The sequence below is a fragment of the Vanellus vanellus genome, assembly GCF_965231255.1.
Source record: "Vanellus vanellus genome assembly, chromosome: 2".
In the NCBI taxonomy this organism is placed as follows: domain Eukaryota; kingdom Metazoa; phylum Chordata; class Aves; order Charadriiformes; family Charadriidae; genus Vanellus; species Vanellus vanellus.
Window position 1 is genome coordinate 6003306 of NC_138906.1, and position 27252 is coordinate 6030557.

The 27252-nt window shown below is 45.8% G+C and overlaps 1 protein-coding gene across 1 annotated transcript in view; it reads right to left on the reverse strand.

Moving 5' to 3' along the window:
• PLCD1 (phospholipase C delta 1) overlaps nt 1-26546 on the reverse strand; it is a gene marked incomplete at its 5' end in the record, with an annotated part of 50971 nt that extends 24425 nt beyond the window's left edge. Inside the window, 4 exons of the mRNA XM_082499580.1 lie at nt 3546-3675; nt 8620-8848; nt 21481-21645; nt 26447-26546. Of these exons, the coding sequence (XP_082355706.1) occupies nt 3546-3675; nt 8620-8848; nt 21481-21645; nt 26447-26546 (624 nt within the window). The remainder of the gene's footprint in view (nt 1-3545; nt 3676-8619; nt 8849-21480; nt 21646-26446) is intronic.
• Between the last annotated feature and the right edge of the window lie 706 nt (nt 26547-27252).

A 27252-nucleotide genomic window follows, 5' to 3' on the forward strand; every position in this document is an offset into this window, starting at 1 on the left:
TCATCATACTAATCTCAACCTAACTCTGCTAATGAGCTCAGTGATGGTCATGGTGGCTTTGGCAGTGCCCCAAGCAAGATGATAATGAGGGACTTCCATCCCTTGCAAATCCTCCACTGGAGTCCTTCACTATCTGTTTATGGTGCACTTATAAAAACTAATAAAATTATCATGATGCACAGCATTTCACAAACTGAACCGATAGCAAAAAGTTCAACTTGTCCAGACTTCAGAATCTGCTGGGTAGAAGCTATAGGCTCATCTCAGGAATGGGACAACCTGTGAAATGCTTAGTACTACAGACACATTCAAATTAGGTTTGAGCAGTCCAGGAACTGTCTTTTCCTTGCTGCCTTCCATGTCTATGATTCTGTGCTGTGGCTTTGGCAGATCTCACAAGCTAAGCTGAGCACAATGCTTAGCAACTTAAAAAGGAATATAAAGAGGGAAACCAACTGGTAGGGCTGCAGGGATGCTGTGAACGACAGACATTCTTTTATTTAAGACACGACAGGGAAAATGACATGATATTACTTCTAGAAACCTGGCATTATAAGTGATGTGCCTTGGGAAGTTTTTTCATTAGTGGCCATTAAAGGCTGTGATGGAAATAGGTCAACAGCATTGGCATCACAGTCATATCCCAGGACAGATCAGATGCACAGTATAAAAGTGAGCTCCTTCTGCTTGGGCTACAAAAACTCCAAATTAGGATGAGAATCTCAGCCCAAAATACTGTGTTTTATCTCACTTGTATGGAGCATGAACCACGAGGCCCGAATGAACCTTGGCCTGACAGAAAAAGTCAGAACGTGTGTGATGCACCAGAACGAACATTCAGGTTGAAACGAGGTGAGCAATTAGAGGAGCTTTGCACCATTTCTGGTTGCATCGTATATGTCTTACTCAGGTGTGCCTAAAACCTAGATGTGGACACAGAGTTATGTGATGAAAGGCAAGAATAATGTGAGAAGATGCCCTTTAGCTGTCTCTTGAATCCTTGATCACTCTTCCTTCCTGTGACTAAATGAAGAAAAACCCACTAAGACAGAAAAGATCATCCTTTTAATATGCTATAATGTCTCTCACTCCATCTAAGTTTAGGCATTATGTAAACTGAAAATGTAATTGCTTTAGGAGCAAGACAGAATTTTCCTGGAGGCAATTCAGCCCACAAGAGGTCGGAATTAACATTTTCCAGTGGCTATACATGAAACTTATAACAATTATATGCCTAATGAGGGTACTTCAACTAGGTGCCTGCATTTAGATGGGTTGATTCAAGGTTTAGTAATTACTTGGAGTCCTTAAGCAAAAAGAGAATTGAACCTCATCAAGCTTCCACTCCTAGAGCTCCCTTGTAACTATTGCAATAGCAGAAGAGTTTCATTGAATGAAGAGGAGGCTGCGCCTCTAAAATAAAGAGTGTCTTTTCAGATTTTTGATGTTTGAAGATGTAGATAGTGATTCATCTGACATATGTGAGATGTATCCTTTAGGGTGATGTGAATTGCACCCCGGTCTCCATTGTTGGCTTGACCTACACAGACTGCAAAGGAAGTGTAAGTGTTGGTGACTACTTTGATGGTGGCAGAGCGCTGTCACAGGCTGCCCAGAGAGGTTGTGGAGTCTCCCACTCTGGAGACATTCAAAAGCTGCCTGGACACTGTCCTGTGCAACTGCTGTAGGTCACCCTGCTCTGGCAGGGGGGGTGGACTGGGTTATCTCCAGAGGTCCCTTCCAACCCTGATCAGTCTGGGATTCTCTGACTAGTTCCAATGTAGATGTCTGCAGTGGAGACGTATAACTCAACCAGAGGAATCCTAGCTTTATTGCTATTCTTCCAGGTTCTTCTTGAGCCAGGAATAAATGGGATGTGCCAGACAGAGTGGGCAGTACATCTGGAAGATTTTGCAAGCTGAAATTCTTTAAGATCTTCTGATGACCTTCCCCAAAGTCTCGCAGAGTAACAAGAGAGAGAGAGAGACTTCCATAGAGCAAGGATTAGGAAACCTGTACCTTCTTTGGGTGAAGGTCCTAGTGAGATCTTGCCAACCTTCCCTGCTATCTGCTTACAGGAAGGAGCAGGAGAGCTAATGCCCGGCACCCAAAATCACCCACATGTTTACCACCGAGCAGTAAAAGCATTCCTGAAACTGCACACCCATGAATTCAAATCCTGCTTCAGACAGGATGGAAGTTTGGAAATTATCCAGATATTTTATCTCACCTCAGCAGAAAGGCTTCTTTAGAGAGAAACCAAAACCTTAACAACTGAGAAATTTCCATCCCTCTCTTATCTCCTCATAGGCTCAGCCAGCAAGCCAAATCTTGAGCATTTTTAAGTGTATGTCCCTGACCAGAATGCCTTGGGCTATTAAATCAGCCAGGCTGGTCCAGGCTTGGGTGAAATGTTACATATCTATCATGAATCTGGGTTGTTTTTCCTAATTTGCACTTTCTTTTTGTCTACACCTGTCACTTGGCACCCTCCTCACAGTATCACAGTATGCTAGGGATTGGAAGGGACCTCAAAAGATCATCTAGTCCAATCCCCCTGTCGGAGCAGGAACACCTAGATGAGGTTGCACAGGAAGGCGTCCAGGCGAGTTTTGAATGTCTCCAGAGAAGGAGACTCCACAACCTCCCTGGGCAGCCTGTTCCAGTGCTCTGTCACCCTCACTGAGAAGAAGTTTCTTCTCAAATTTAAGTGGAACCTCTTGTGTTCCAGCTTGAATCCATTACCCCTTGTCCTATCATTGGTTGCTACTGAGAAGAGCCTGGCTCCATCCTCATGACATTCCCCCTTTATATATTTAGAAACGCTAATAAGATCACCCCTCAGTCTCCTCTTCTCCAAACTAAAGAGACCCAGCTCCCTCAGTCTTTCCTCATAAGGGAGATGCTCCACTCCCTTAATCATCTTAGTTGCCCTACGCTGGACTCTCTCCAGCAGCTCTCTGTCCTTCTTGAACTGAGGGGCCCAGAACTGGACACAATATTCCAGATGCGGTCTCACCAGGGCAGAGTAGAGGGGAAGGAGGACCACTCTCGATCTACTAACCACCCCCTTTCTAATACAGCCCAGGATGCCATTGGCCTTCTTGGCCACAAGGGCACAGTGCTGGCTCATGGTCATCCTGCTCCTCCTTTTAGAAGGGAAGGATATGGATTCATAACTGTAACCAAACTAATTTCAGACTTAGGCATTGACATGTGGTTGTGGCACACAGAACTTCTGAAACACTTGGGACTCAAAAGTGCACTTGAACTTTGCTTTTCCCTTTTCATCCACGTTTGCATCTCATCTTCTCTGAATCCTGGCAAAATTGGGCATCAATGGTAAAGAAAGACCTTAGCACACATTCATCAAAAGCTTAGTTGTTAGTGGAAATCTGCTGAGCACCAAAAACCAAGAGTCCTTCCTTGGTGAGAGAAAAGATGTTAGGAGTTCACTTTAGCTCACGCCCCCAGTCAAAGCTGAAAGCTGTGGGAGACCTTGACCTCAGCCAACAGCAAATACTTTATCTGCTTGCTGTCATTACCTGGAAAATCTTCTTGGCATGATAGTCATTGACTTCAATGTTCACTTCTTTCAGGAAGTTCTTGAGCTCTTTCAAGCTCATCTTGTTGTCTTTGTTTTTATCAGCTTTCCGCAGGCAGGTATGAATCCAGCTGCAGGATGATGTAAGGAAATCTTTCCAAGTCAGCGCCTAGCTTAAATAGCCTAAATACCACCCTTCTGCTGCCCATGGTAGGGGGCAAATCTCTTCTAAAGACTCTGAACCACCTCTCCAGCTGCTGTAAATCAGCATGCTACCACTGAACAGCTCACATCATCTCACCTTCTGCTCTGAAAGAGCAAAATGGTGCTTTGGCAGAAGCAAAATGTGCTGTAATAAAAGCGACCATGACCTGGGAGAAGCTTTTCACCATCTGGCCATGGCTGGATCAGCTCTCTTTACCCTGTAGGAGTTTCTGGCCCCAGCCAGAAACAGTCCAATTTCTCTTTTATGACAGAAAGTGCATTCTGCTCCAGACTGTTAAAAGGAGATAGAGGAAGGATGAAAAGAGCTCCCAAGTGGAGCTTGGTAAAATCATTGTTAGAGATTTGATCGATATTTAGTATATCAAGGTGAACAGTGAACAGAGATTCTCCAAAAGAAGCACAATATCAATTTTTGGACTCACCTTCATCTTCTGTATTTTTTTAGGGATTTCTACCTGTATGTCTTAAGAACTTTGTTGTTAGCAGAATCAAACCAAACCTTGTGGGTCTTGACTTCCCCTCATGAAATGCACAGGGTCTATTACTGTATTGTACTATGATAATAGTTCATAAGAGCTTGGTTTCTACTAACTTCAGTATATCTATGGATCTGGAGTAATTACTATAAAAAATGAGCTTTCTAATGCGACGGCAGACAATTTGAAGTGAGTCTCCCATGTTCTTTCCGCCTCTTGGGAAAATAATGTTAGACAGTGGAAATACCTTGCAGTTTTAAACAACAAAAAAACATGTCTTTTTGCATCATGGAACTGACTCTTTCTAATTTGCTTTACTGTCAAATGAGAAAGGTCATCCAGAAAAATCTCCTATTTTTCAGTAAAAAAATGATTAAAGTAACAATTTGATCTCCATGAATCTAACCTTCCACATCTTGCATAGGAAGCATTGGTTCAAACTCACTCTAAAGAAATCTTTTTAAAATGCCCAATCTGGATGTTAAGCAGAGTAAATCTCAGGATTAGCAAATTCCACCTGAGGCATATAGTACCATAACATCCTAACTAGGTCTTTCAAAATAACCCCCAAAAAGGGCACTAACTGGCAGTCTTAGGGGCTAAAGACATAACCCTGAAACAGAGTATTCACCACAGCTACCACTGCATTCAAATATTTCCAAACTATGCAGATATGTGTAAACTGTATAAACTGTTTGTAAGTATTGTTTGTCTCATGGAAAGTTGAACTTTCTGTCTTTAAAAATCTTGGCAGGTGCTAAGCAATGACCTCACACCACATCCGTCTTAGCCTGGTAATATTAATATTCTGCTTCTTTAGACATGGAAACCAAAATAAAGAGAAGCTACATCTCCTCAGCTCCCAGGGACACTCCAGGGACCTTAACTAGGGTGTGGCTTGCACTGATTCTTCCCAGAAAACCAAGTTCGAGTCATGAAGTTCCCATGTGCAGAGGATGCTATGCTGGGAGCACACTACCACCCACCCCAGGGTGAACACCCCCTCCACCAGCTTTGCTCCAAAGAGCGTCTGCTCAGCATATCAACATGGTGAAACGGTGGTGCCACCCATTCATCCTCAACCCTCACATCTCAACTCCCCTTCACAGCCTTCCCTAAAAATACAGGGAGGAGTAACATGCAATTCTAGAGAACCAAGAGGAAATCCAGTCTGTCATGGCCAAAGGTGAGCACCAGGGTTGGATAACAGTAACTGTGTGTAGAAACTACTCTTTTTGCTCTAACCACTGCAAAAAAAAACCCACCTTTTTTAAAAAGTCTGCAGTCATTTCCACTGATCATGAGCACCCAGAGGTCATGCACATATCTAAATTCGACTCTGGAAGGCAATACGTAGGCAGTAAATGCATCTGCAGAAGAGTATGCCCAGGTCCTGTCTGCAAATGGAGGATGCTTTTCTGTTATATCCCTCCCAGGGGGGCTGAGCAATGTAGGAGGGAAATCAGAGAGCTCACAAAGAGCATAGGCACACAGTGGGCCCTCTCGCTGCGAAAGCAAGCAGCAAAGAGAGAAAAACGAGATTACAGACAACTGCAACCTCAGCCTGTTCTTTCAGCAAACAGCAGTGTTCAGTCCCCACAACACCTAAGCTCCCCATGCATCTGGACACCCTCAGGTTTGAGAGAGCTTAGAGGAGCACTTCAACTTAAATTCTTCTCATCTGATACAAACACCATTTTGCAGCCCTGGTTGTGGCTCTTCCTTTCACCTTACGCGTCTATTTGGGCCTGGGTGGACTGGGAAAAAGTTGGTTCCATTCCTGTATCCATCCGGACGGAATCTGCTTCCCACCTCTTGTTTTTAAAGGATCTGTCAGCTTCAGGGTTACCAGCTTTCTATTAGAAACCAGAGAGGGATGACTGAAACTATCTGGCAGATAGCCCATGAATGTGCTCAGAACAGAAATGCTGCAAAACTTCTGGTAACTGATTTCCAACCAGAAGAAAAGCTCATACATAAATCCCAGAATCGAAGCAGACGGTGCCACACTACTGAAATGAAAAGTCCCCTGTATTTTCTGGTCTGAAGTCTTCCCTGTATGCATAACTGCAATATTTGCTAAATAACCTATGCCAGTTTGTTGCAGGGTTGAATCTGAGGCTTGATAAAACAGTACTGTATGTATAAGAACATCAGAAGTACTCATCAGGCATGTGGGAATTTTATCTTTGTAGGAATACTGGACTGGAAAGGACACATAAGACACTAAATCGAGCCCCTTGCTACCACAGGCAACTCCATCATCTTATAAACTGACCAAACCCCACCTGAAACCAGCAAGGTTTTTGCTTTCAATACTTGTTTTCAAAATCTTGCTTATTCCTTACTTGCTTTGCAGTTTTGGTGGCTGGAAAAGCTACACTGCCAGGCAATTCTCCAGTCATGGGGGACAGGCAGGGGACCCAACACTTCTTGTCTACCAACTCTCCCCCTTCCATGCTCACAGATGTTGAGAACACTTCTGAGGTTTAAGGAAGATCTGAGTAAGCCCACGCTGCCAAGCAAACCCAGTGAAGACGGACTAAATTTAAAATCCCAGGCTTTAATTAAACATCATCAAATTTCAAATGAGAAATCATGCTGTTCTGTAATTCCAGGTTACGTTAAACGGCCTGAGACAATCACAGATTGGAAGCCAGCACTGCACAGTAATTACTATTCCAGAAATATGGCTTGCCTACCCACCCTATTTAACTTCGATTCTGCTTTCCAAAGACAGAGAGGCACTTTTCCACACTGGAAATTTACAGCCTTCTTCCCTTGCAAATGTCATTGTTATTTTTCCCCCCTTAGCAATCTTGTCTCTTCTTATGGAGAAGATTTTCAGCAATATATTCAATCTGACATGCTCCAGGGGCAACTTTCTGTAGCCCAGATCTTCCCCACACACTCTGGAGTAGGGGAAGCCTTCACATTTAAAAGGAAAACTGCCAGGGTGCAACATTTCCAACAGCATCAAAGTTTCAAGATTTCAACTTGTCTAGGGACTGCTCCCTACCACCATGGATGCACAACTGATAACACTGCTGAGGAATGACCTTACAGCCTAGAGCTTGCAAAAAACATCCAAAAAGACACTCCTAGTGCAGGAGACAAACACAGCATCCCATGCACATCAGAACTAATGGAGTCTGATTCCTTTAAACGAACAGCACTAAGGTTGTGCAAGTGCTTATTAGACTTCAGAGAATCCAGAAAAGAGTAAGCCCTGATGAAAGCTCAGCATTTATGTGCCATCTCCTTTATCATCGGTACATTATTACCCAGCAGGGAACCCATATGGAGTGAAGCTTTGACGGAGGGCAAGACTCCCTGGTGCCTGCTCAGGCTCAGACTCCAGATTTGTGATTTTCCCCAGCTGAGGATTTTTGCATCTCCCCTCCCCTCCTCTCCACACATGCTTTGATATTGAACAAGGCATGAAGCTCAGGCAGCCTTCTCTCCCTGACAACTCTCTCTGGTTTCCTCTCCGATAGCTGGATGCCTGTCTTTGTGAAGCTTAGAGGAACTTAGTATTTTATGACTGCTGTGGCTCTGTCAAATCAGGGTGAAATGGGCCAACAGGTTCCTATGTCACAGTTGGGGCCTCAGACACACAGGGACTGCAGAAAATCCATCAAAAACTGCACCCACAGATATTCTCTCTTTTTATATGGATGTGAGACCTGTGGTCTCAAAGCAACTTATTGAGTGAAATGCAGCTCTGGGGAAAATTCCCTGTGAATTCAGCAGAGACAGGATTTCACCCGATAACTAACTCTCCATTTCACAACTAATTCACTCTCTTTTTCTGCTCTGCTACTTTTCCTTTCAGATGTCTGCATTGTCGCTAGAGCAATTGCAAATTCTTTCAGAGCAAAACTTCCGTCCATGCTGAGGCAAATAAGGAGTAATTTCACTAAAGTCAGTGGAGCTACCCCAGAGTAAATTTGGCAGTCCGAAGAGGAGAATCAGTTCCCTCGCCTTGTATTACTGAGAAACATGGTAAACAGTAGAGGCTTTTCATGCCTTGCCAAGAAGTGTCTGACCTGCACTTTACTGCAATGCAAGTGAAAGAGACCCCTGAAGAATACAAAAAATAATGATTGTTTTATCTGGAGCTCCCTGAAAGAGGCAATTCTTTGCTTACAGAGCTATGTGAAGCCTGAACCCACTCTTGCCTGTATCGCTGTAAAACAGGGGGAAAAAAAGCATTGGAAACCAGGGAGTTTGCCTGGGTGCAAAATCAGTGCGAAAGAAAACTCAGTGTCTAGAGCCAATGGGAAAAAAGGGGGTTAGTCTACTGTCTCCACCCACAGAGAAAGACAAGTGCATCTTTGTGTGTGATTAATCACTTTATAAGGCAAAGGATACTGTTGGAGTTTCTGTTTCTGGTTCATGGAGTTGCTGTGGGCTATGATTTTCCCAAGGCCGGAGATCCAGTGGTTGGCATCGTCCTCTGAACTCGCAATGAGGTCCAGGGTTTTCCGCTGGTCTTTGAAAATGATGGAAAAGCATCGATACTCCGGGACATCCTTGGCGTATTTTTCCATACCTTCTGTTTTATGGCCTGACCTCACATCCCGAATATCTTCAATGGAGACTGTGGAAAGAAAGCAGAGCCTGCTGTCAGCAGGGTTTTGGTCAGCCTTATCTCTACTTGGTGAGGGTTATTAAGAAATTACTCTTTCTCCTGTTTGTGCAACCTCTGGAGGATTACCTTCCTTTTCCCACCTTCCACAAAGTTGGTACTAAAGAAAGCTCAAATCAAAAGCAGCAGAAAGAGCAAGAAATTTAAAAAAAAAAAAAAAACAAAAACAAGCACCAAATCAACAACCACAAAAACCCTCTTTCTTCATGTCCTTTATTTAACAAAGAAGCAGAATATGTACTAGATGCCATACTGTGATATCATGTTTATAAGATACAAATCACTGCCAAGAATTTGGTTCCAGTCCTTGGAGCATCCCTGATTTGATCTCTTCTCCCATCTGAGAGTGGGGAGAGAGGAGCTGCACCTCCCTGTGAACGTCACCTCACAGGAAAATGAGAGGCAACTTCAGTAAGAGGAGGGCAGGGACCAAAATAGTCGTTCTTTAGTTTGCAAAAAAGCGAGAAGGTAAAATTTAAAATCCCATATACTCTTCTCAGTCACACTAGTACAAATAGGGAGGCAAAGACCAAAGCTTCAGAGCAGGTGGTGTCACCCATACTCCGCCCTCGCCCCTGTCAAGGATAGACTTGATCTTCTTTGCTGTAAGAAAACAAAACACTGCTTTCAAGACTGTCTTTCCCCATTTCCATCTCTGCCTTTCGGCTAGTGGAAACGAGCCCTGAAGTTGCACCAAGTTTGCAAAATGCACACATGAGGCAATCCAGAAAGAGCAGTGCATTCAAGAGACTACATAAATAACAGAGACACCCCTACATTGCCCCTGAGAGCATGCAGATGCCTTCAAATTGCGCTGAAATCAGGCAAGCTCCCAGCAGCGTGCACAGCCTTTTTTTTGTATTTCATGGAGTTGATGGGCCACTTAATACATCTACAAAGGACTGTGAGGAAAGGGCAGAAACCGCTTAATCACATTTGACTGCTGAGAAACATAACACTGAAGAAAGGTTAAATACACACAAGAGATGGCAAAATGTTTGCAAACAGTGTCGAAGTCCATATCCAAGAAAGTCTCATTACACTTTCCTGGGTGGGAGACAGAGCAGTTAACATTTTGTAAACATCTACCCATGCCATCTCAGGACACACATAGAAAAGGCAACATACCTGGGAGATATTCAGCCATCTTCTATAACAAGCATGCCAAAAAATAGATATAAATGCAGTAATTGGAAAAAAAATGGCTTAACTTTACCTTACCTCAAAATGTAAATTACAGGTAAAAATTGCTTCCTGTGGCACAGATGTGCAAGACTGATTTTAGTTGTGCTTATCTTGAAGGAGCTTTGTTAAAAAGCAGTACATGAGTGTAAAATATCCCTTATGTTCATTTGAATAGGGGAAATTTCCTTTAAACATCCATTTTATCTGCTCCTTCATTTAAATTTGTGCAGTTTCACCATTAACGTGCCCAGATCATTCAAAGTCAATACTGCAGGAAAACACAACTCAGCACCCACCCTGCACATTTTTAGCATGGCTGCCCTGGGATAATCCAAAATTCATTATATGCTCATAAGAGTTTGAAAACTTTCCTTTTTTCCCAAGGCAGTCATGATAATACTCTGCTGCTGGAGAGAAAAAAAAAAAAAAAAAAACACAACCCAAAAAGCACAACACCCAAAACTTCAGTCTTCAAAACTAAGTGACCTTCCAAAACCAACACTTGACATTTGCTTTAAATTCCCAACATGTGTTGAGGTGGTCAAACATCTTCCACAGCACTTTGTTGGTTTGGTTCCTATACAAAAGCATACCGTGAGGATGTTTCTGGAGCTGGGAAAGCTCCTCCCTGACAATTATAAGCAATTATCTTTGTGTGGTCTTTTATTATCACTTCGTAAAGGCCAACAGTTGATCAGTCAGAGGGGAGGGGAGGAGAAGGCTGGGCTGGGCTGCTGTGGAATTACATTATCTGATTTACTGTGAAAGTTTATAGTTTTGAGTACTAAAACCATCCTTGAAAGAAAAGGGATGCAACTCCCTTGCAGCTGGGCTGCCTTGCTGGTGATTTTGCCCATTAACTAGGACATTGGGCAAATGATAGTGATTGTGCCTCAGGTAGAACTACACCTTTGAAACATAACCCCTATTTTCAAAAAGGGAAACAAGGAAGACCCAGGGAACTACAGGCCAGTCAGTCTCACCTCTGTGCCTGGCAAGATCATGGAGCAGACCCTCCCAAAAACTCTGCTGAGACACATAGAAAACAAGGAGGTGATTGGTGACAGCCAGTATGGCTTCCCCAAGGGCAAGTCATGCCTGACAAATTTGGTGGCCTTCTACAAAGGGGTTATAGCAGCAGTGGACAAGGGAAGACCAGCTGATGTCATCTACTTGTTTGACACTGTCCCACACGATATCCTGGTCTCTAAATTGAAGAGACATGGATTCGACAAATGGACCACTCGGTGGATAAAGAACTGGCTGGATGGTCGCACTCAAAGAGTTGTGGTCAACGGCTCGATGTTCAAGTGGAGAGCAGTGATAAGTGGCGTTCCTCAGGGGTCGGTACTGGGACCTGTACTGTTCAACATCTTTTTCGGCAACATGGACAGTGGGGTCGAGTGCACCCTCAGCAAGTTTGCTGATGATACCAAGCTGTTTGGCGAGGTAGACACGCTGGAGGGGAGGGATGCCATCCAGAGGGACCTGGACAGGTTGGAAAGGTGGGCCCAAGCCAACCTCATGCAGTTCAACAAGGCCAAGGGCAAGGTCTTACATCTGGGTCGGGGCAATCCCAAGCACAAATACAGGCTCAGCAGGGAATGGCTGGAGAGTAGCCCTGAGGAGAAGGACCTGGGGGTGCTGATTGACGAGAAGTTCAACATGAGCCAGCGGTGTGCGATCACAGCCCAGAAGGCCAACCGTATCCTGGGCTGCATCAGAAGAAGTGTGGCCGGCAGGTCAAAGGAGGTGATTCTGCCCCTCTACTCCACTCTCATGAGACCCCACCTGGAGTACTGCATCCAGCTCTGGAGTCCCCAACATAAGAAGGACGTGGACCTGCTGGAGCGTATCCAGAGGAGAGCCACGAGGATGATCTGAGGGCTGGAGCACCTCTCCTATGAGGAAAGACTGAAAGAGTTGGGGCTGTTCAGCCTGGAGAAGAGAAGGCTCTGGGGAGATCTTATTGCGGCCTTCCAGTACTTAAAGGGGGCCTACAGGAGAGCTGGGGAAGGACTTTTTACTAGGGCATGTGGCGATAGGATGAGGGGGAATGGCTTTAAACTGGAAGAGGGCAGGTTCAGATTAAATATTAGGAAGAAGTTTTTCACTTTGAGGGAGGTGAGGCATTGGGACAGGTTGCCCAGAGAGGTTGTTGAGGCCCCATCCCTGGAGGTGTTCAAGGCCAGGCTGGACGCAGCCTTGGGCAACCTGGTCTAGTGAGAGATGTCCCTGCCTATGGCAGGGGGGTTGGAACTAGATGATCTTCAAGGTCCTTTCCAACCTAAACCATTCTATGATTCTATGATTCTGTGTTTGGACGGATTCAGTTCAGTCAAAAAGTCTAAAGTTTAGTTAGGGTCCTTTATAGCCAACAGGGAAAAAAAAAAAAAGAACCTTTGGGAACACAAACGTTCTGTCCTATTTTGACAAAAACTTTAGGGTGGGATAAATCATACCCTTAATCCATGGCTACAGTGGACCCTTGACCAGAAAGAAAGTCCAGGCTGAACATCTCAGATGCAGATGTGTGCCATGCAGATGGTCCGTAAGGAGGTGATTCTCCACTCCTGGTCTCGTTACGGCTGTGCAAGTGGAAGGATCATCCTGTTGTTCCTCATCACCTGCCAGCTGCTCACCACTGCTTGGCTCGTAAGAGTTATTGTCCCTTCAGAATGGTGAGCTAGTCTGCTTGTGCAATCAATTACTAAACTTTGGGTTGGCAAAGACCTAGTGTTTCCAAGGCTAGAAAATCTGATGTTAAATATTGGAAATTTAGAATGGATTCTTTGGAAACCATTACCTGGCACAGTGAATCTACTGGAAAAGAGAGCTGTGTGGGAGGAAAAAAAGACTGAAAACCTGTGTCTGGAAGGGCTGCCTTGATCTCTTTGGGGTATGCTGAGAAGAGGATGATAGAGGGCACAGAGGTCCTCAATGCAGAAAAGGTACAAGGAAGAACAAGATTGGTGTCTACTGTAGTCATGCAAGAGACAAGGAGAAAAACTATCAATGCAGGAACTACTAAAAAAGCAGGGTAAGGGAGGATACTTTTTAAAGCTTTCCATAGCTTGATCGTGTGTGTACTGCTTTCATCTATCATTAAATAAACTGAAGCCAAAGCCATCTGCAAATGTTATCTCTTTTCTGGAAAATCTTAACCCAGCATGAGTACATTATCAGCTGCTCCCAGACAGTGAGCTTACTGTACTAGCAGTCCCAAACTAACTGTGGGTTCAGCTGAGCTATCAGCAAGGAGAAATCAGAAATAACTGGGGGACAGAGACATTTCACAGCAGAGGAACACTTACAGCAAATACCCATCAATCACGTATCCCTGCAACCTCCCTGTTCCTTCCCCATCACGCCACAGTGGGGAGGTAACCACAAGCAGAAGAGACTCTGGAAAGTTTGCATCTACTTCTCCTGAGTGTTTATGTCTGATGAAGAGCTGGTTTGTGTAAAGCCCAAAACACGAAGCACAAGACAAGGAAGCTTGTGTCCTTCCTGGCCTCCAGACATTGAGTCAAACAGGTCACATCCTGGTCAGCCTCCTTGGCTGCTGCGGGTGCCACTCGGACCATGACACAGCCAAAGGCTCCCCACTGACATGGACATACAGCAGCATTCCCCGGAGCCGGTGAAATTACTCCTGTCTGAGCTAGTCTCAGGGAGATGTTGAGAACTTTCTTTTTAATCCTCCTTTCAGCTTTCATCATTGGACACTGCCCTTGTGCTCCTCCCTTGCCAGTTCTCAGCGCATGTTTCACCCATGGCATTAGCAGGCAGGTATGAGCCAGACCTGCAGAATGCAGGAGGCCAGTTTTGACAGCCTTGATGTTTTTGAGCAAACAACACATATCTTTCAGGTGTCTTTTTTGGATTTCTCTCTTCATGGCTTTCAAGGAGCTTGCTGTTAGACTTGCAAACTCATCTCCTCATGCAGAAGGACAAGGAACACCTCTCAAAGGAAAACAAAAGCTGTGATTCACACTGGTGTGCCTGTAACCAGACTCAGTGAGTCTGCAAGTACCCAAGTCCCAAACAGTGACCCACAAAACCTTGCTGAGAGGGTGCAGAGCCTCACCGGTGCCTCTGCATGACCCAAAAGCTCCCCCATGCCCCAGAGGTTAGTTTCCTCCTTCAAGTGGTCCCTGCACAATCTGGGCTGACCTGACCACCCTCCATGAGGGTGTCCTCAGGCACACCCCGGTGCCAGGATTTCAGACCCATGTGTGTGTGGAGAGGGGATGGCGACTTGTGTGAGAACCATTCCTGCAGTAGGGAGAGGGACACAAATTTGAGCTCCCCATCACCCTAAAAGCTGTAACCCCAGAGCTTTCAGGCTTCAGGAGTGCATCCGAGACACATGTATGTACTATAAGCCATTGGGCAGACAAAATTACAAGTGTTGAGGAGCCAGAAGGACAAGCCTGACAAGGTGCCTAATTAGAGCACTTGTCTGAGATGTGAGCCCTGGCCACCTGTCTCTCCATCTCTTCTGCAGTCACTGCCCCTAAGGTGAAACATCCAGACTGGCTGGGAGCATGGACAGTAAAACACTTTGGTAATCCTAAAGAGTACAGGGAAAGGAGGAACTGAGGCAGAGAGCAATCACCCTGTCCCTTCCTCCTGTTTAACAGGCAGACCTTTGAGAGGAGCTATTTTGTCAAGATTCTTACAGAAAAGATAGAGAACAAGGAACTGAACCCACATCTCCTGCAAACCACTGGGCATGTGAAGGACAAGGACCAGAAGGTGCTTCTCCTTCCTTGTGCCTTTGCTGATAAAGAGGGAGAGGAGGATCAATGTATAGAGACTGGGAACAGCTGGCCTTGAGTTCCTCGTGAGGGGAGGGGGACAGTTTTTTCACTCTGGGGGAAATACTCCTCGGATCCTTCTCTTTTCTTATCCCACCTCCCTGTCATTAACAAGTGATCTCTGCAATGTGGCATTCAGTCACGTTGAATCACATCCCACTCTAATTGTCTCAATAAGTCACTTCTGTTTACTGTCAGGAAACGCAGATGAGAAACGTACTCAGCTGTAACAGCTTGCACCATATTTGCACACAATACTGCAGAGAGATCAGACCTTCACCAGCTGCAGCTCAGCCAGGCCGGCTTAGCATCACATCCAGAACAGCTAAAAGCTTCTACCTGACCCCAGGACGGCCCTGCCAGCCAGGATGGCTACAGCGAGACTCCATGGATTGCACAACATATGGAGCACGTGGGGCAAATGGGCACCGCGTACTGCTTCTCTCTTTGGTTTCACCCCAGGAAAAAAAGCAGTTTAGTTGATTTCGGTTTCACCATAGGTAGCTGATGCTAATAGCCAAACGCAGTTGCGATCAGGACCTTTGTAATCAGCAGGAGCTGGAACGCTGTCAGCTCCCTGGACCGGGAACACCACAGGCTATCCATCACCCTCATCGCTGAGGGGTGCTTTAATGTAATGATTCAAGGGTGGGTTTAGCATGAGCCCCACTGTGCTGTGCCTTCTTCACCCCGACCGCGTTGTTCTCTCACCTCCCTGTATGTGAATTACTGCAGGTCACAGCTGCTGATTCCTCATCCGTTCTCTTCTCTCTCCCTCCGCTGACTTGCTCACGTTGTTTTAACTTGAGATCTGCTGCACAGCAGTCTGCCCTCATTGCTGGTGTGTGTCACCAGCTGACAACCAGTGACACAATGCATGTGTAATTTTACAGGTTGTTTGGAAATACCTTTTAATACGAGTTCTTTACCCAATCTGTCTACCCATCACAGCTTGGGGCACTGATGTAAATAGAGTGATTTCTATTTACATTCCTTCCACACATCACAACCGGGGCCCTGCAAACTATTTCTGCAACTAGTTCCTACTTTTCCTGCCATTACAGTGCTGCTAAATTTGGATTTAAGGCTCTCAACACTTCTGTCTTTGCGTTTAACATATGCTATGGAGAATAAGGTCAATATTTGTCAGCATACTGCCTGTGATGAAAACTGTCCCAGCAACGCATGCGGTGGCCTTATTCAAAATTAAATCGAAAAACCAGGCAGCTCTGCATTTGAAATGACTTGTTTTATGGGTTGAGTGATTTTGATAAAAACTAATGAGACCCACAGACAGACGGTTTTGTTTTCACAGCTGACGGCTGCCTTGCATAACATATTCACATCAGCAAATATTTTTCCAGGGATAAATACATGTCTGACCGTGAAGCAATGATTCCTAAAGAAACTGCCTAACCAGCTCCAGAAGGAAGGTGTGGGTGCCATCAACTGCCTGCTGTGTGTATACAGGTTGCTGAGACTTTCTGTTGGCTTTAGGCACTTATCGGGAACAATTTAAAGTTTTCACTTCTTGACTTGAGCAAGCACAGAGCGCTATCACATCCTTTCTGTTATTCTGCAGGCAAGTTCAGGGCATTAATTCAATGGAGACAATCGTTCATTCTTCCACAAAAATGGTACGGTATGTTCTTTGCATGGCATTTTAAGGGCATTCCTAAATTTCACAGAAACCCAAAAATGAAGGAAAAAGTTTTCTGCTGAACACTAGTAGGAGGCTATAAACATAAAGCTTTTGTGCTATGTTTAAAGCATGCAAAAATATCCTGTAATTAGGCTGGAAGCCAGAGGAACTGGAACGAAATCTGTGCGTTTTTAATAGTAAGGATAGTTAATCATTAGATCAAAATATCAATTTCATTACTTTAAATAATAATACAATCATCACTTGCAACATTCAGTTGTGCAAATGAATTTAGCTCACTTCCATAAATTGCTCCCAAAACTGATCCTTTTAACCAAAATACAGGAAAAAAACAACAACAATAGTAGTTTTTAAGGAAAGCTTTTGGCCAGAAATTGAAATATTTCAGCCAAAACTCCTAAACTTCTTTCTTAACTACACTGCTTGTGACTCATCGACGCACCCCCAGTGAGTCATCCTTGGTGCAGTGTGTGAAGCTCACTCATGGCTGTCATGGAAAACGTCATCTCTCTGAGCCTCCAGCAGAGAAGGAGCACAGGAGACAGCAAAGCACCAACTTCTCTCAGGCTCCATTGTAGCACCCCCTCAATCAAAATGACTCCTTCAGTCTTTTCCTTCTGGCTTCGAATATTCTGTTTCTCCACCAAACGCTCAAAAGGATGTTTCACTGGAAAGTTTTCAAGCATCCCTACAAATCCCCAAGTTCAGAAATTTTTTCAAGGGATTGAGTGTGGCTTAACTGAGCTCATGATAGGGATTTCAGCTGGTTTACGAAAAGACTTTCAAAAATCGATTTCACTGAAAGCAGCACATGCCTTTTTGCTCTTTTTTTTTGTGAGTAGATGACACCTGATATTTGACCACAGCTAAACAAGAGAGTGTTACTGACAGGCTGCAGCTCTTTGAACACAAGCCCCTCTGCCTCCTTTGGCTCCCCTCCCTCCTGTCATAGTGATGCTCAGGAGTGAACTGGCTCTGACTGAACTGGCTGCTTACCAGCCCCCTTCCACAAACCTTTTATTTGCCCCATAATTGTTAATCCTGCCACTTGAACCAGGTTGTCTCAGCTCCAGGGAGAAAGCTGTCCCATGTGTAAAACTCCCACGAGCCAAAGAAGCACCCACCCTGACCGTGGCTCTATACAACATTTATGATAAGAGCAGCAGTGTGTTTATGGGCCCGGTATGCAGCTCAGACACGGGATGTAGCAGGTTATGGTGAAAAATGGATTTTTAAAGGTGCTTTTGTGCAGCCCTTCATGCCCAGCACTCCTGCGTTTCTGCTGGAGCCAAACAGAGCGTACGCACGGGGCATAACATGTTTGTTGGAAAACTGACCGCTTAAGATGCTTCGAGGGTTTTTGGAGAAAAAAACCTGTTCCCTTGGGTCTAAATGGAACATACTGAAAAATAATAGATTATGGACAATAAGGAAAAAGTGGATCAGGTTCTACCTGCATAGAAACCATATTCGATTGGCAGCCTATGCCCCAGAAAGCCCTGTGGGTAATACAGTTATCAAGACAGCATCCAATCTAAATTTCCAGTTGTTTAAAATAAAGAAAACAAAGGAAGGTACTGGTTGTACGCCACATATCTGATCTAGGCAACATCTGTGCCTGTGACAACCCTGATATGTTGAGTTTTTTTAAACATCAAGCATCTGAGATTCTCCCATCTAACTTTGGCAGTCCCCAGTTTTATCTACTAGACACCACCACACAATGGTTTACAAACAGCTTTTCTGCATGATTATAAGAACAGTAACAGGAATAACAGGAAACTGTCCCAACAAAACATAACCCTTACCCTACCCAGACTTTGCTCCTCTGAGGTGCCTTCATCTGCTTGCTCTCAGCAATGCTGCAGATAAGATTAGACCTGCTGCTAAAACCTCCCAGTTTCCATTCTGCTTATTCTTTTTCCTTCCTAAAAAAGGCAGCTTATCTGCAGTTTTAGAAAGGCTTTGTACTGGAAGGCAAAGTTACTGTCTGTTAACAAGGAAGGGTGACTCTCTGGAGAGACTCGACTCAAAGTCCCTGATTTTGAGTATCAAATCATGACCCTGCACTCTTCCTCTGCTTTTTGACCACCTACACACACTGGACCAAATGAGAAGGCAGCTGGAATGATAGAGCCCACCAGAGGACACAACACTAACCAGGGTTAATCCTCTCTATACCTAAACCCAAAGCAGCCTCGTGAAGTTAAAAGCTCAAGAAAGAAACAAATGAAGCAATCACTCTGAAAACTTAGGAATGGAAGGTCTCAGAGAACCAACACAGGAGAAAGGCATGGGAAAATGGATGTCCTTGGGCTTATGATTTGGGACTGGGCAGGTGTCAGTCCTGTACTCATGTCTCTTGTTGACTTCCAGGTTCAGGTACATCCAGAGTACCTGTTCAAAGCAGCCCCGAGGTGGCCCTCCAGCCCTCCCAAAATCTTGTGCCACAGCTGCTAGCACAGCTTCACATCCTCCCAGGAGTGTGTGGGACACAGCCCGTCCCAGCACGCTTGGTAGGTCAATCTGGCACCAGGAACGCTCCCACAGCCACCCGGGTGCACGGGTGCAAAGCCAGTCCTGCCAGAGCCTGCTTTTTCAGAGCAGCAAGGACAAGCTCTGCCTCAACTGTTTTGTCTCCCTTCCTGCTATCCCAATGACAAAAAAAGGAATCTTCCTCTGGGGAAAGGTGTGCGTGCATGGAGGTGTTATGGAGCATACGTGTGGGTGTGAGTTGGTAGACAGTATCGCTCCAATATTCACTTTGCACTGAGGACACTCCCAGCAAGCTTTTCTTCCTGCAGTGGCACTGCCTCTATCTCCAGCAGTGTGACAATGTCGGTTGTGCCCAGTCAGCAACGTGTACCTTGAGTGCTGTAAATCGCCGCCCACGCAGATACACTCCCAGCCTGTGCCCAACACCCAGCTCAAAGGATTTGATCTTGCTTTTATTGCAGCTCAGTATATTAAAAAGTTACAGTTGTGCCAGCTCTCCATGCCACTGCCCCAGCAATGGAGGCAATCCTTTCGACCAGTTCTTCTCCAAGCAGACCTCAAGGACACCAGAGCCATAGCACAAGAACCCCTTCCCGTATACTTCAGAGGACCAGGTGGGGTCAGGACTGTTACTGGAGTGGCTCTCAGACCCCATGACTTGGAAACTGCTGGCTCAGAGCACAGGAAAGCAACCTCTGAAAGTCAGTCTTCTCAACTCAAACCTTTGTTTGTTTTATAGCAAGACCTATATCTGGAAAAGAGAAAGCTCCAGGGAGATCATATAGCAGCTTTCCGGTATATGAAGGGCAGCTACAAGAAAGCTGGAGAGGGACTTTTTACAAGGGCATGTAGTGATAGGACAAGGGGGAATGGCTTCAAACTGGAAGAGGGGAGATTTGGATTAGATATTAGGAAGAAATTTTTCACTATGAGGGTGGCAAGGCACTGGAACAAATTACTCAGGGAAGTTATGGATGCCCCATCCCTGGAGGTGTTCAAGGCCAGGCTGGACAGGGCTTTGAGCAACCTGTTGTAGTGGGAGGTGTCCCTGCCTATGGCAGGGGGTTGGAACTAGATGATCTTTAAGGTCCCTTCCAATCTAAACCGTCTATGATTCTCTGATTATCTGGGACTTTGCTTTTATATGGGACAGAGCTCAACAGAGCAGGCATTCTTAGGGAGCAAATGTTCACTAAGGCCTCTGCATTTGTAGTTGTTATCATGGGTTATCACACTGGTTCCTAAACAGCCCAGCTGAGCTCAGAACACTGCCATGCTGGGCATGCAAACACACAATAAGGGACTGCCTCTAATCCAAAGCCTTTTATAGCGAGACAAAGGAGGAGAAAGGAAACTTGTGGGGAAGGATGCACAAAGAGAATTAATAAGGTGCTCAAGGTCCTGTGAGAAGACTGTGGCTGTCAGGGTTATAAACCAAATGTATTTTGCCCTGCTACCTTACTCCTCCTACTGAAGATCTTATCACTGCTTGTGGGAGGGTGGGGGCAGTAATTTGGAAGACCCACCCTTCATTTCATCAGTTGTGACTGTTACCAAAAAAAATTGTGTAAATAACACGGGAGGCATGTTCTACATTTCAACATGCCATAAAATATATTCCACATTATTCATTTACCTCTTGGCTTTACAAGACTGGGATGATTAAAGATAGACAAATATATCAGAAAAATACCAATGAGAAGAAAAACCAGATATAAACAGATATAAACAGATACACACTCTGCCTGATGCCATTTTCACTGCACAATTGGGCTCCTGGTCCCAATTACAGCCCCAAACTGGGTGATGTTGGCACAGAATGGTTTTCCCTGTGTCCATACAATGGTGAATGTCATATCTGGACGTTTTACAATGGGGCAGATTCTGAATTTCCAAGATAAGGATGAGAACAAGCTTTCCTTCCCAGAGAGATCTCCTGCCAGCCCTTGCATCTCCACATCTATGTGGTTCCCTCGTGAGGTTGAAATGCCAGGTTTCCCAGGGGCTGCAGGCAGAAAAGAGGCGTCCTGGCAGAGCTCAGACCAACAGCCCAAGCGCACCATACCACACCACAGATGCTCAAGCCATGTCTCACACTGAGCATTAGGGCTTGGGCACCTGAGTAACATGAACTCTTGCTTTGGGGAAGAAACGAGGCAGACAGGGCTGCTGAGCCCAGCATGGCCCACCCCGCAACAATTTTAAGTGGTAGCTCATGAGCTTGGGAAATGTGGCCATTCCTGACTTGGCAGATTCTTCTCAGCTGTCTCCAGAGCTAACAGCATCACTCAGTTTGTGTGTTACAGGAGGTGTGAAGGATCTGCTTCAAGCCCTCCCTCCACACCACAAACATGATGGTTCACCCCAAGCACCTCTGCCCAGCGTCCCATGCCTGTGATGAAGCAAACTTTACTTACAGATCTGTGACTCTGGAGACCTCAGCATCTTCTTCGATTCTTGCCATATGGTTTTGCAGTCCTCCTGGAGCTTATAAAACCGCTCCTTTCTCCAAGAGCCTGACTTCACTTTTAGCAGCTGGCTGCCTTTCAGGAGGAACTTCAGATCCTTGTCATCTTTCAGGCCTGCAGAGAAACAGTAGTGGTAACGTAAGAGTCAACTCAAGAAATGATGCACATAGGGTCTTCCCTTCCACAGGACACTTATCACAGACACAGACAGACCACAGCAGTGCAGCCAGGTCTGGGGAGGACAGCAGAGCAGGGAGACCCAGAAATCTGCCATGCCATGCTTTATGCTCACAAAAGAGGCTGAAGCCTTGTAGATATCTTAGATTGAGTCCAAAGACTTTTGTACTATAATTCTCAGATGGTTTACAAACATAAAATATCTTCTTCCCAGGAAATACAGTGTTAGGATGCAAAACCAACAACAAAACCAACAACATAACAGTAAAAGCAGAGGAAAGTAAGTTGTACAACTTGTAATTGGAGTACTGTCAGGAACTTTCAAGTGATTTCAAACCTATTCTGTGACAAATTTCCTTTGTGGAAACAGGAATACACAAAGATATCTCTCTTCCTTCTCTGGCAAGCAGTCCCCTCCTACCCACATGGGAATTTTGAAGATCAGTGTCGTGAAGCTTAGGACATAGATAAGTTTGGTGACAGGCAGCCTCACATCAATAAGGCAGCAATAAGGTAGCAACCATGCTCTCCTCATTGCCCAGCTAGTATCCAAGAGGACCCTTATCTTTCTTACCCTAGTAGGCCACCACAATGCCAAGTAATAATAACCAGACCTTCTGGTTCCAGGAACTTCAGATTTCACATCTTGGGCTAGATTCAGGAAGGCACTTAGACATCTACAGAGGCAACAGGCAGACTTTGGAAACATAGATTTGGCATTCTACGTGGTTTTGAATGTCTCAGCAGTGTATTGACTTCCACATACCTAAATACCTTTGAGAATCTGTCCCTCAAACCAACCATTAATTACAGAACTGGAGTGTGTGGGCTGGGGAGGGTGAGAGCATGAAACATGAGAAACACATCCTAGGCTTTCTGTAATAAGCACCTTGCATCTCTCTGACATTGCATGAAAGGCTGGTTCAAAGCTGGTGAAAGAGCTTTTAACTCTGTAGTACTGACCGAGCACATCCCAACTCAATGGGAGTTCTACTAACCTTATCTTGACAATTCAGATGAGATTGTCACTGATAACTGCTTGGCCACTTGCAGCCACCTGACACTCACATCATGGGAAATTTCCCAATGCTAGATAAATATAACGTGGGGTATCACAAAGCAGAAATCCAAGTTAACTGATTTATGCAATAACATTTATATTGCAGTGTGGCTTTGCCCTGTCACATTGGGTTTGTTCTTCTCTGGAAGACACAGCTGCCTTGAATTGTTGTTTTTTGAAAAGGGCAAGGCAATAAACTACCAAACATCACTTCACACCTGCTTAAAAAACAAAACCAGCATGAGATCCAAGCGGCGAAATCCCCAGACTCCTGACAATTCATACAGGAAACCAAAGTGCCAGGTGCTGCAGACCACCAAGGTGGGTCATGGTGGCAGCAACAAAAAGCAGCACCATGGGATACACTGGCCTAAAGAAAGCATTTTAGGTTGCCAAAGAAAGCCTGACATCTCCATCAGAGATAAATATTATGGGTGTCCAGCGTCCACACAGTGAGCCCCTCACACCACTTTACTGGTTTTGCAGATGCTGAGGGTATGACCAGAGCTGAGCCTGGCTGAGGCAGCCAGACTTGAAAGTGCCACAGTGGGAGCTGGGATCCTGAAAAGGTGTCTGTGGCCTCTCTCTTTCTTCTACATTCAATTAGCTATCTCATTAATTAGGTGTCTTCCCATGCTACAGCATCCCCTGGGCCTCTCGGCTCATGTCTGGTCTGGAGGTTCCCAAGAGGAGAATTTGAATGCTTTCTCCTCTGGAAACCTCAGAAAGAAACTCATGGAGAGAAGAAAAAAAAAAAAAAATCACCTCCTGCAAAGCACAGAAGGGTGAAGGATTGACCCCAGCTACTGGATCTGGGACTCCCTCCTGGGTTTTCTGAGGTTCAAGCATACCCAGGGGTTGACAAGAGGTCAGACCGTCCAGAGGAAGGGCAGACACAAGAACAGCTTCACAGGTCCTTGGTCTCCTGAGTTGTGGTGCTAATGCTTCCTCTCCGAGGCAAAGGTCTTCCAAGAGCAAAGAAGATACTACAGACTTTGGCCTCACTAACATCGCTGTGGTACCCCTCAAGGTTCCCAGAGAAAAAACAAACTTCTTCCTTCTCTCTATTCACCCACAACATTTCTGTTCTGGCTCACAGCCTCATTCCCTCTGTTTCTTCAGATCACAACTATGCGAGGCGTCGTTACAGGACTAGCAGGAGGATATGTCATCCTTGGGTGACATGAGGAGGAAAGCAGGAAAACCATCGATTCCTTTGGGTGCCTACGTGCATAAGTGTGTCATGAGAAATCCCTCTTAAATGGGGCATGTTTCATTACACAGACACTGCATGCAGCATGCGTAACGCGTCATGCTACCTGGACATCCCAAAGAGCCGCACCAATGTAATACAGGCAAATTTGGATGGGCACAGGCAGTGGCCAAGGGCAGATTCATCTCCTCCAGGCTTGATCCACACAGGTCAGACACAAACTGGAGCTTCATCCTGCTCTGGCGCAGCCTGATCAGTGCATTAGCGTGAGTCAAAGCTCCCCTTCCTCTTCAGAGCACCCAACTATGGGTTGGGAGCAGCACTCCCACCCACCCTTGGCCACTGTGCCCAAGGATCAGGCCAGCTTAAATGGCCCGGCAAAAGTGGCCACTGCACATGGAAAGAGCAGGAGGGAAAGATGAAGAGGGACGGCTCATGGTGAAAGCATAGTGAAAGCATGGCAAAGATCAAAGATGGCAGGGAGCGTGAGTCAGAGGGCAGCAAGAGAAGGCAGGGATGGGATGGAGACAAGCTTGCCTCTAGGACGTGGCAGGTTTGGCCAGGAAAGGGCGAGAGGGTGTCTAACAACCCAGTCATTCCTTTGATGTGGGAGACCTTTCAGATAGAGAGCAGTCACCCAGATATGACCTCTGCTAGCGGTGACACCGAGGACTGACTGAACAAGCCAATGGTAGGCCTGGAGGAGGAGGGGCATCCCCTTAACCAGGCAGGCACAGCCTGTTTCAGGCCTGTCTAGCAGCAGTTCAAGCTCAGACAACTAAACTGGCCGGGAAAGAGGGCCAGTGTTTTGAGCCCTGCCACCTATGCCCACTCCAAGCACTGCCACAAACTCTTTAAATGACCTTGGGTGAGTCACTTAGCCTCTCAATTCCTATCCATAGAGCATCGGCATTTTATTAAGTCAGAGATGGAGCAGAAGACGCTCTGATCTGCTGATACAGGAACAACAAACATACCCCTGACGTGTCAGTGGGACATTACTTTCAGTTGGTCACTTGAACTGCTTTCCAGAAAAAAATCACCATTTCCCAGCAGAAACTTCATTTCAGTTTTTATGCCTGAACCAGCTCCTGAGCATTTCTGCCTAACAACCCTGTGGAGCTGAGGAGGTTTGCTGTCCAGACCTCCATCTCACAGCAATGGAAACTCGTATGAAAGAAACCAGAGTCATCATACACATACATCATTTAAAAATTCAAAAACACTGTGCAGCAGGACGAGGATATTTGTTTTCAACTATGTAATAACAGTAGGCACAAGAAGCACAATCACCATACTGAAACGTGCCTAATATCACTGCCCAAAACATGTGGCAGCACTGTGTCTTGCTTAGCATCCTCTGTGAAATACCAAATACGCACTTGGTGTGCAAAATCACAGGGTGCATTTCAAAGGTCAGCCCCCTGCCCTTGCAAAATATCAATCACACAATTTCTAAACAGAATATATTTAGCGTGCAGTAATGTTCAGAGTGGAAATCGTGTTTGGCAAAGGTAGGAGCACCTCAAGCACACACAGCACTGCAATAACCACGAAGGTGATATACTGCACTATGAAGTTTTAGACATCAAATATGTTAACCTTTGTACTATCTGTCTCAGGTTTACAGCAAGCAGGAACCACGATAAAACAATAGCTGTCACGGCAGAAGTCAGGCTCTGAGTTCATTAAGGAGGTAGTTAGGGTGATGTCTATAGAAGACAGTGATAATCCATATTACTGCATTGCTCGCTCACAGATCTGCTGACCTGATATAAACACGTTAATTACAACTGCTATAAAACAAGCCTCCTCCTGCCCACTCTCCTTCTCCCACCTGGTTTAAGACCAGACATAACTCAGGTTTGCCAGTTTAAAGGGCATAAAGCTTTTCTGATAAAATCCAAAGAACTCAGGCGGGTAAACGGGGATTTTCTCTTTCCACCTGCCCTCCGTAGCCACAGAAATCAAGGGACTCGCATCCACTTGGGCTGTTTCTCCAGAGAGCAGGAACCAGCAACGAGTTCATAGCCACACACAGAAGTTATGAAACTCCCTGGGTTTCCTGTTTCTTTTCATCTGGTGAATGCAGACCTCTGAGTAGTTCCTCAGGCTCTTATAGCAACTGGAAATACACCACCGAGAAGTCCTAAAATCAGGCAGGAAAAGGGCACTGCCTTCCCCAAACACCCTCAGCCAGCGACAGGTCAGAAAGCCCAGCAAGAGATCTGAAAACCGACCCTTTGCCAAAGAGGTCCCACTTTCTTTGATGCCTCAAATGAAGTGGTTTACACATCTGGCGGGTGGTTACAGGCAAAGGAAAGGAAAAGAAACCTCAGGAGTTTAAAAATAACCTTGGAGTTGCCTTTAGGGTGGAGCACTGCCTCTGCGCAGGGAAAAGAGGCAGAAATGAAGCGGCTGCCAGCATGTGGAAGCACCGAAGGTCTGGCCAACTTGTCCCTTACCCAGCCTCTTGCCGTTCAACGCGGCCACTCTACGGCTCTGCTCCCGTAAGATGTTTTCCTGGGACACGCTGCGCTTGGGCTGCCTTCGGATGCACTGCATGATCCAGCGTGGGGTTTGGGGAGAGGCGTTGAGCGTCAGGAAGGACAGGGGCCACGCTGCCCCTCTGGGGATCCCTGTTCATCCAGGAGCCTCCGGCGTGCGCAGTGTCAAACAGGGCTCCAAGGAGGCAGCAGAGGCAGCGGGAGAGGGAAGGCAGAAGGCAGGGGAGGGCAGAGTCCAGCTGGGGGTGGGACGGTGGGAAGTCTCTCCTCCTGCTTCGCTCACCCCCTTCACAACGCTGGATGCAAAATTACACCCAGACGCCTGCCGGCAGCTGCCCAGGTAAAAGGAACAAGTTTTCCTACAGTCATACGCGCCAGTGGGGTTTTATGCATCACTTCCAGGGGCTGGAGGAGTGTCAAATATTGTTTGTGACTCTTAATCAGTGCCTGGGTCTTGTCAGCTCAGCCTGCCCACAAACGCCCGGAGCAGAGAGGGCTCGGGTCCACCCTTTCTCTGCCGTGCAGAGCTGCTGTTCCCACTGACACACAGGGAAAAGGAAGCTAAAAACACCTTTTAGCCAGGGCAAACGTAGCCCAAAAGCAGCTCGGAAACTGTGTTTTAATGCTCTGGTTTTTCCACCTAGAGAAGAGTATTTTCCTAAGACTCTGGAGACTGTCTTCTCTGCCACCGATTTCCTGTATGACTTGGGTGAGTCACTTACCCTGTGTTTCGGCATAGCTCTGGGTTAAATATCGTAATTCAA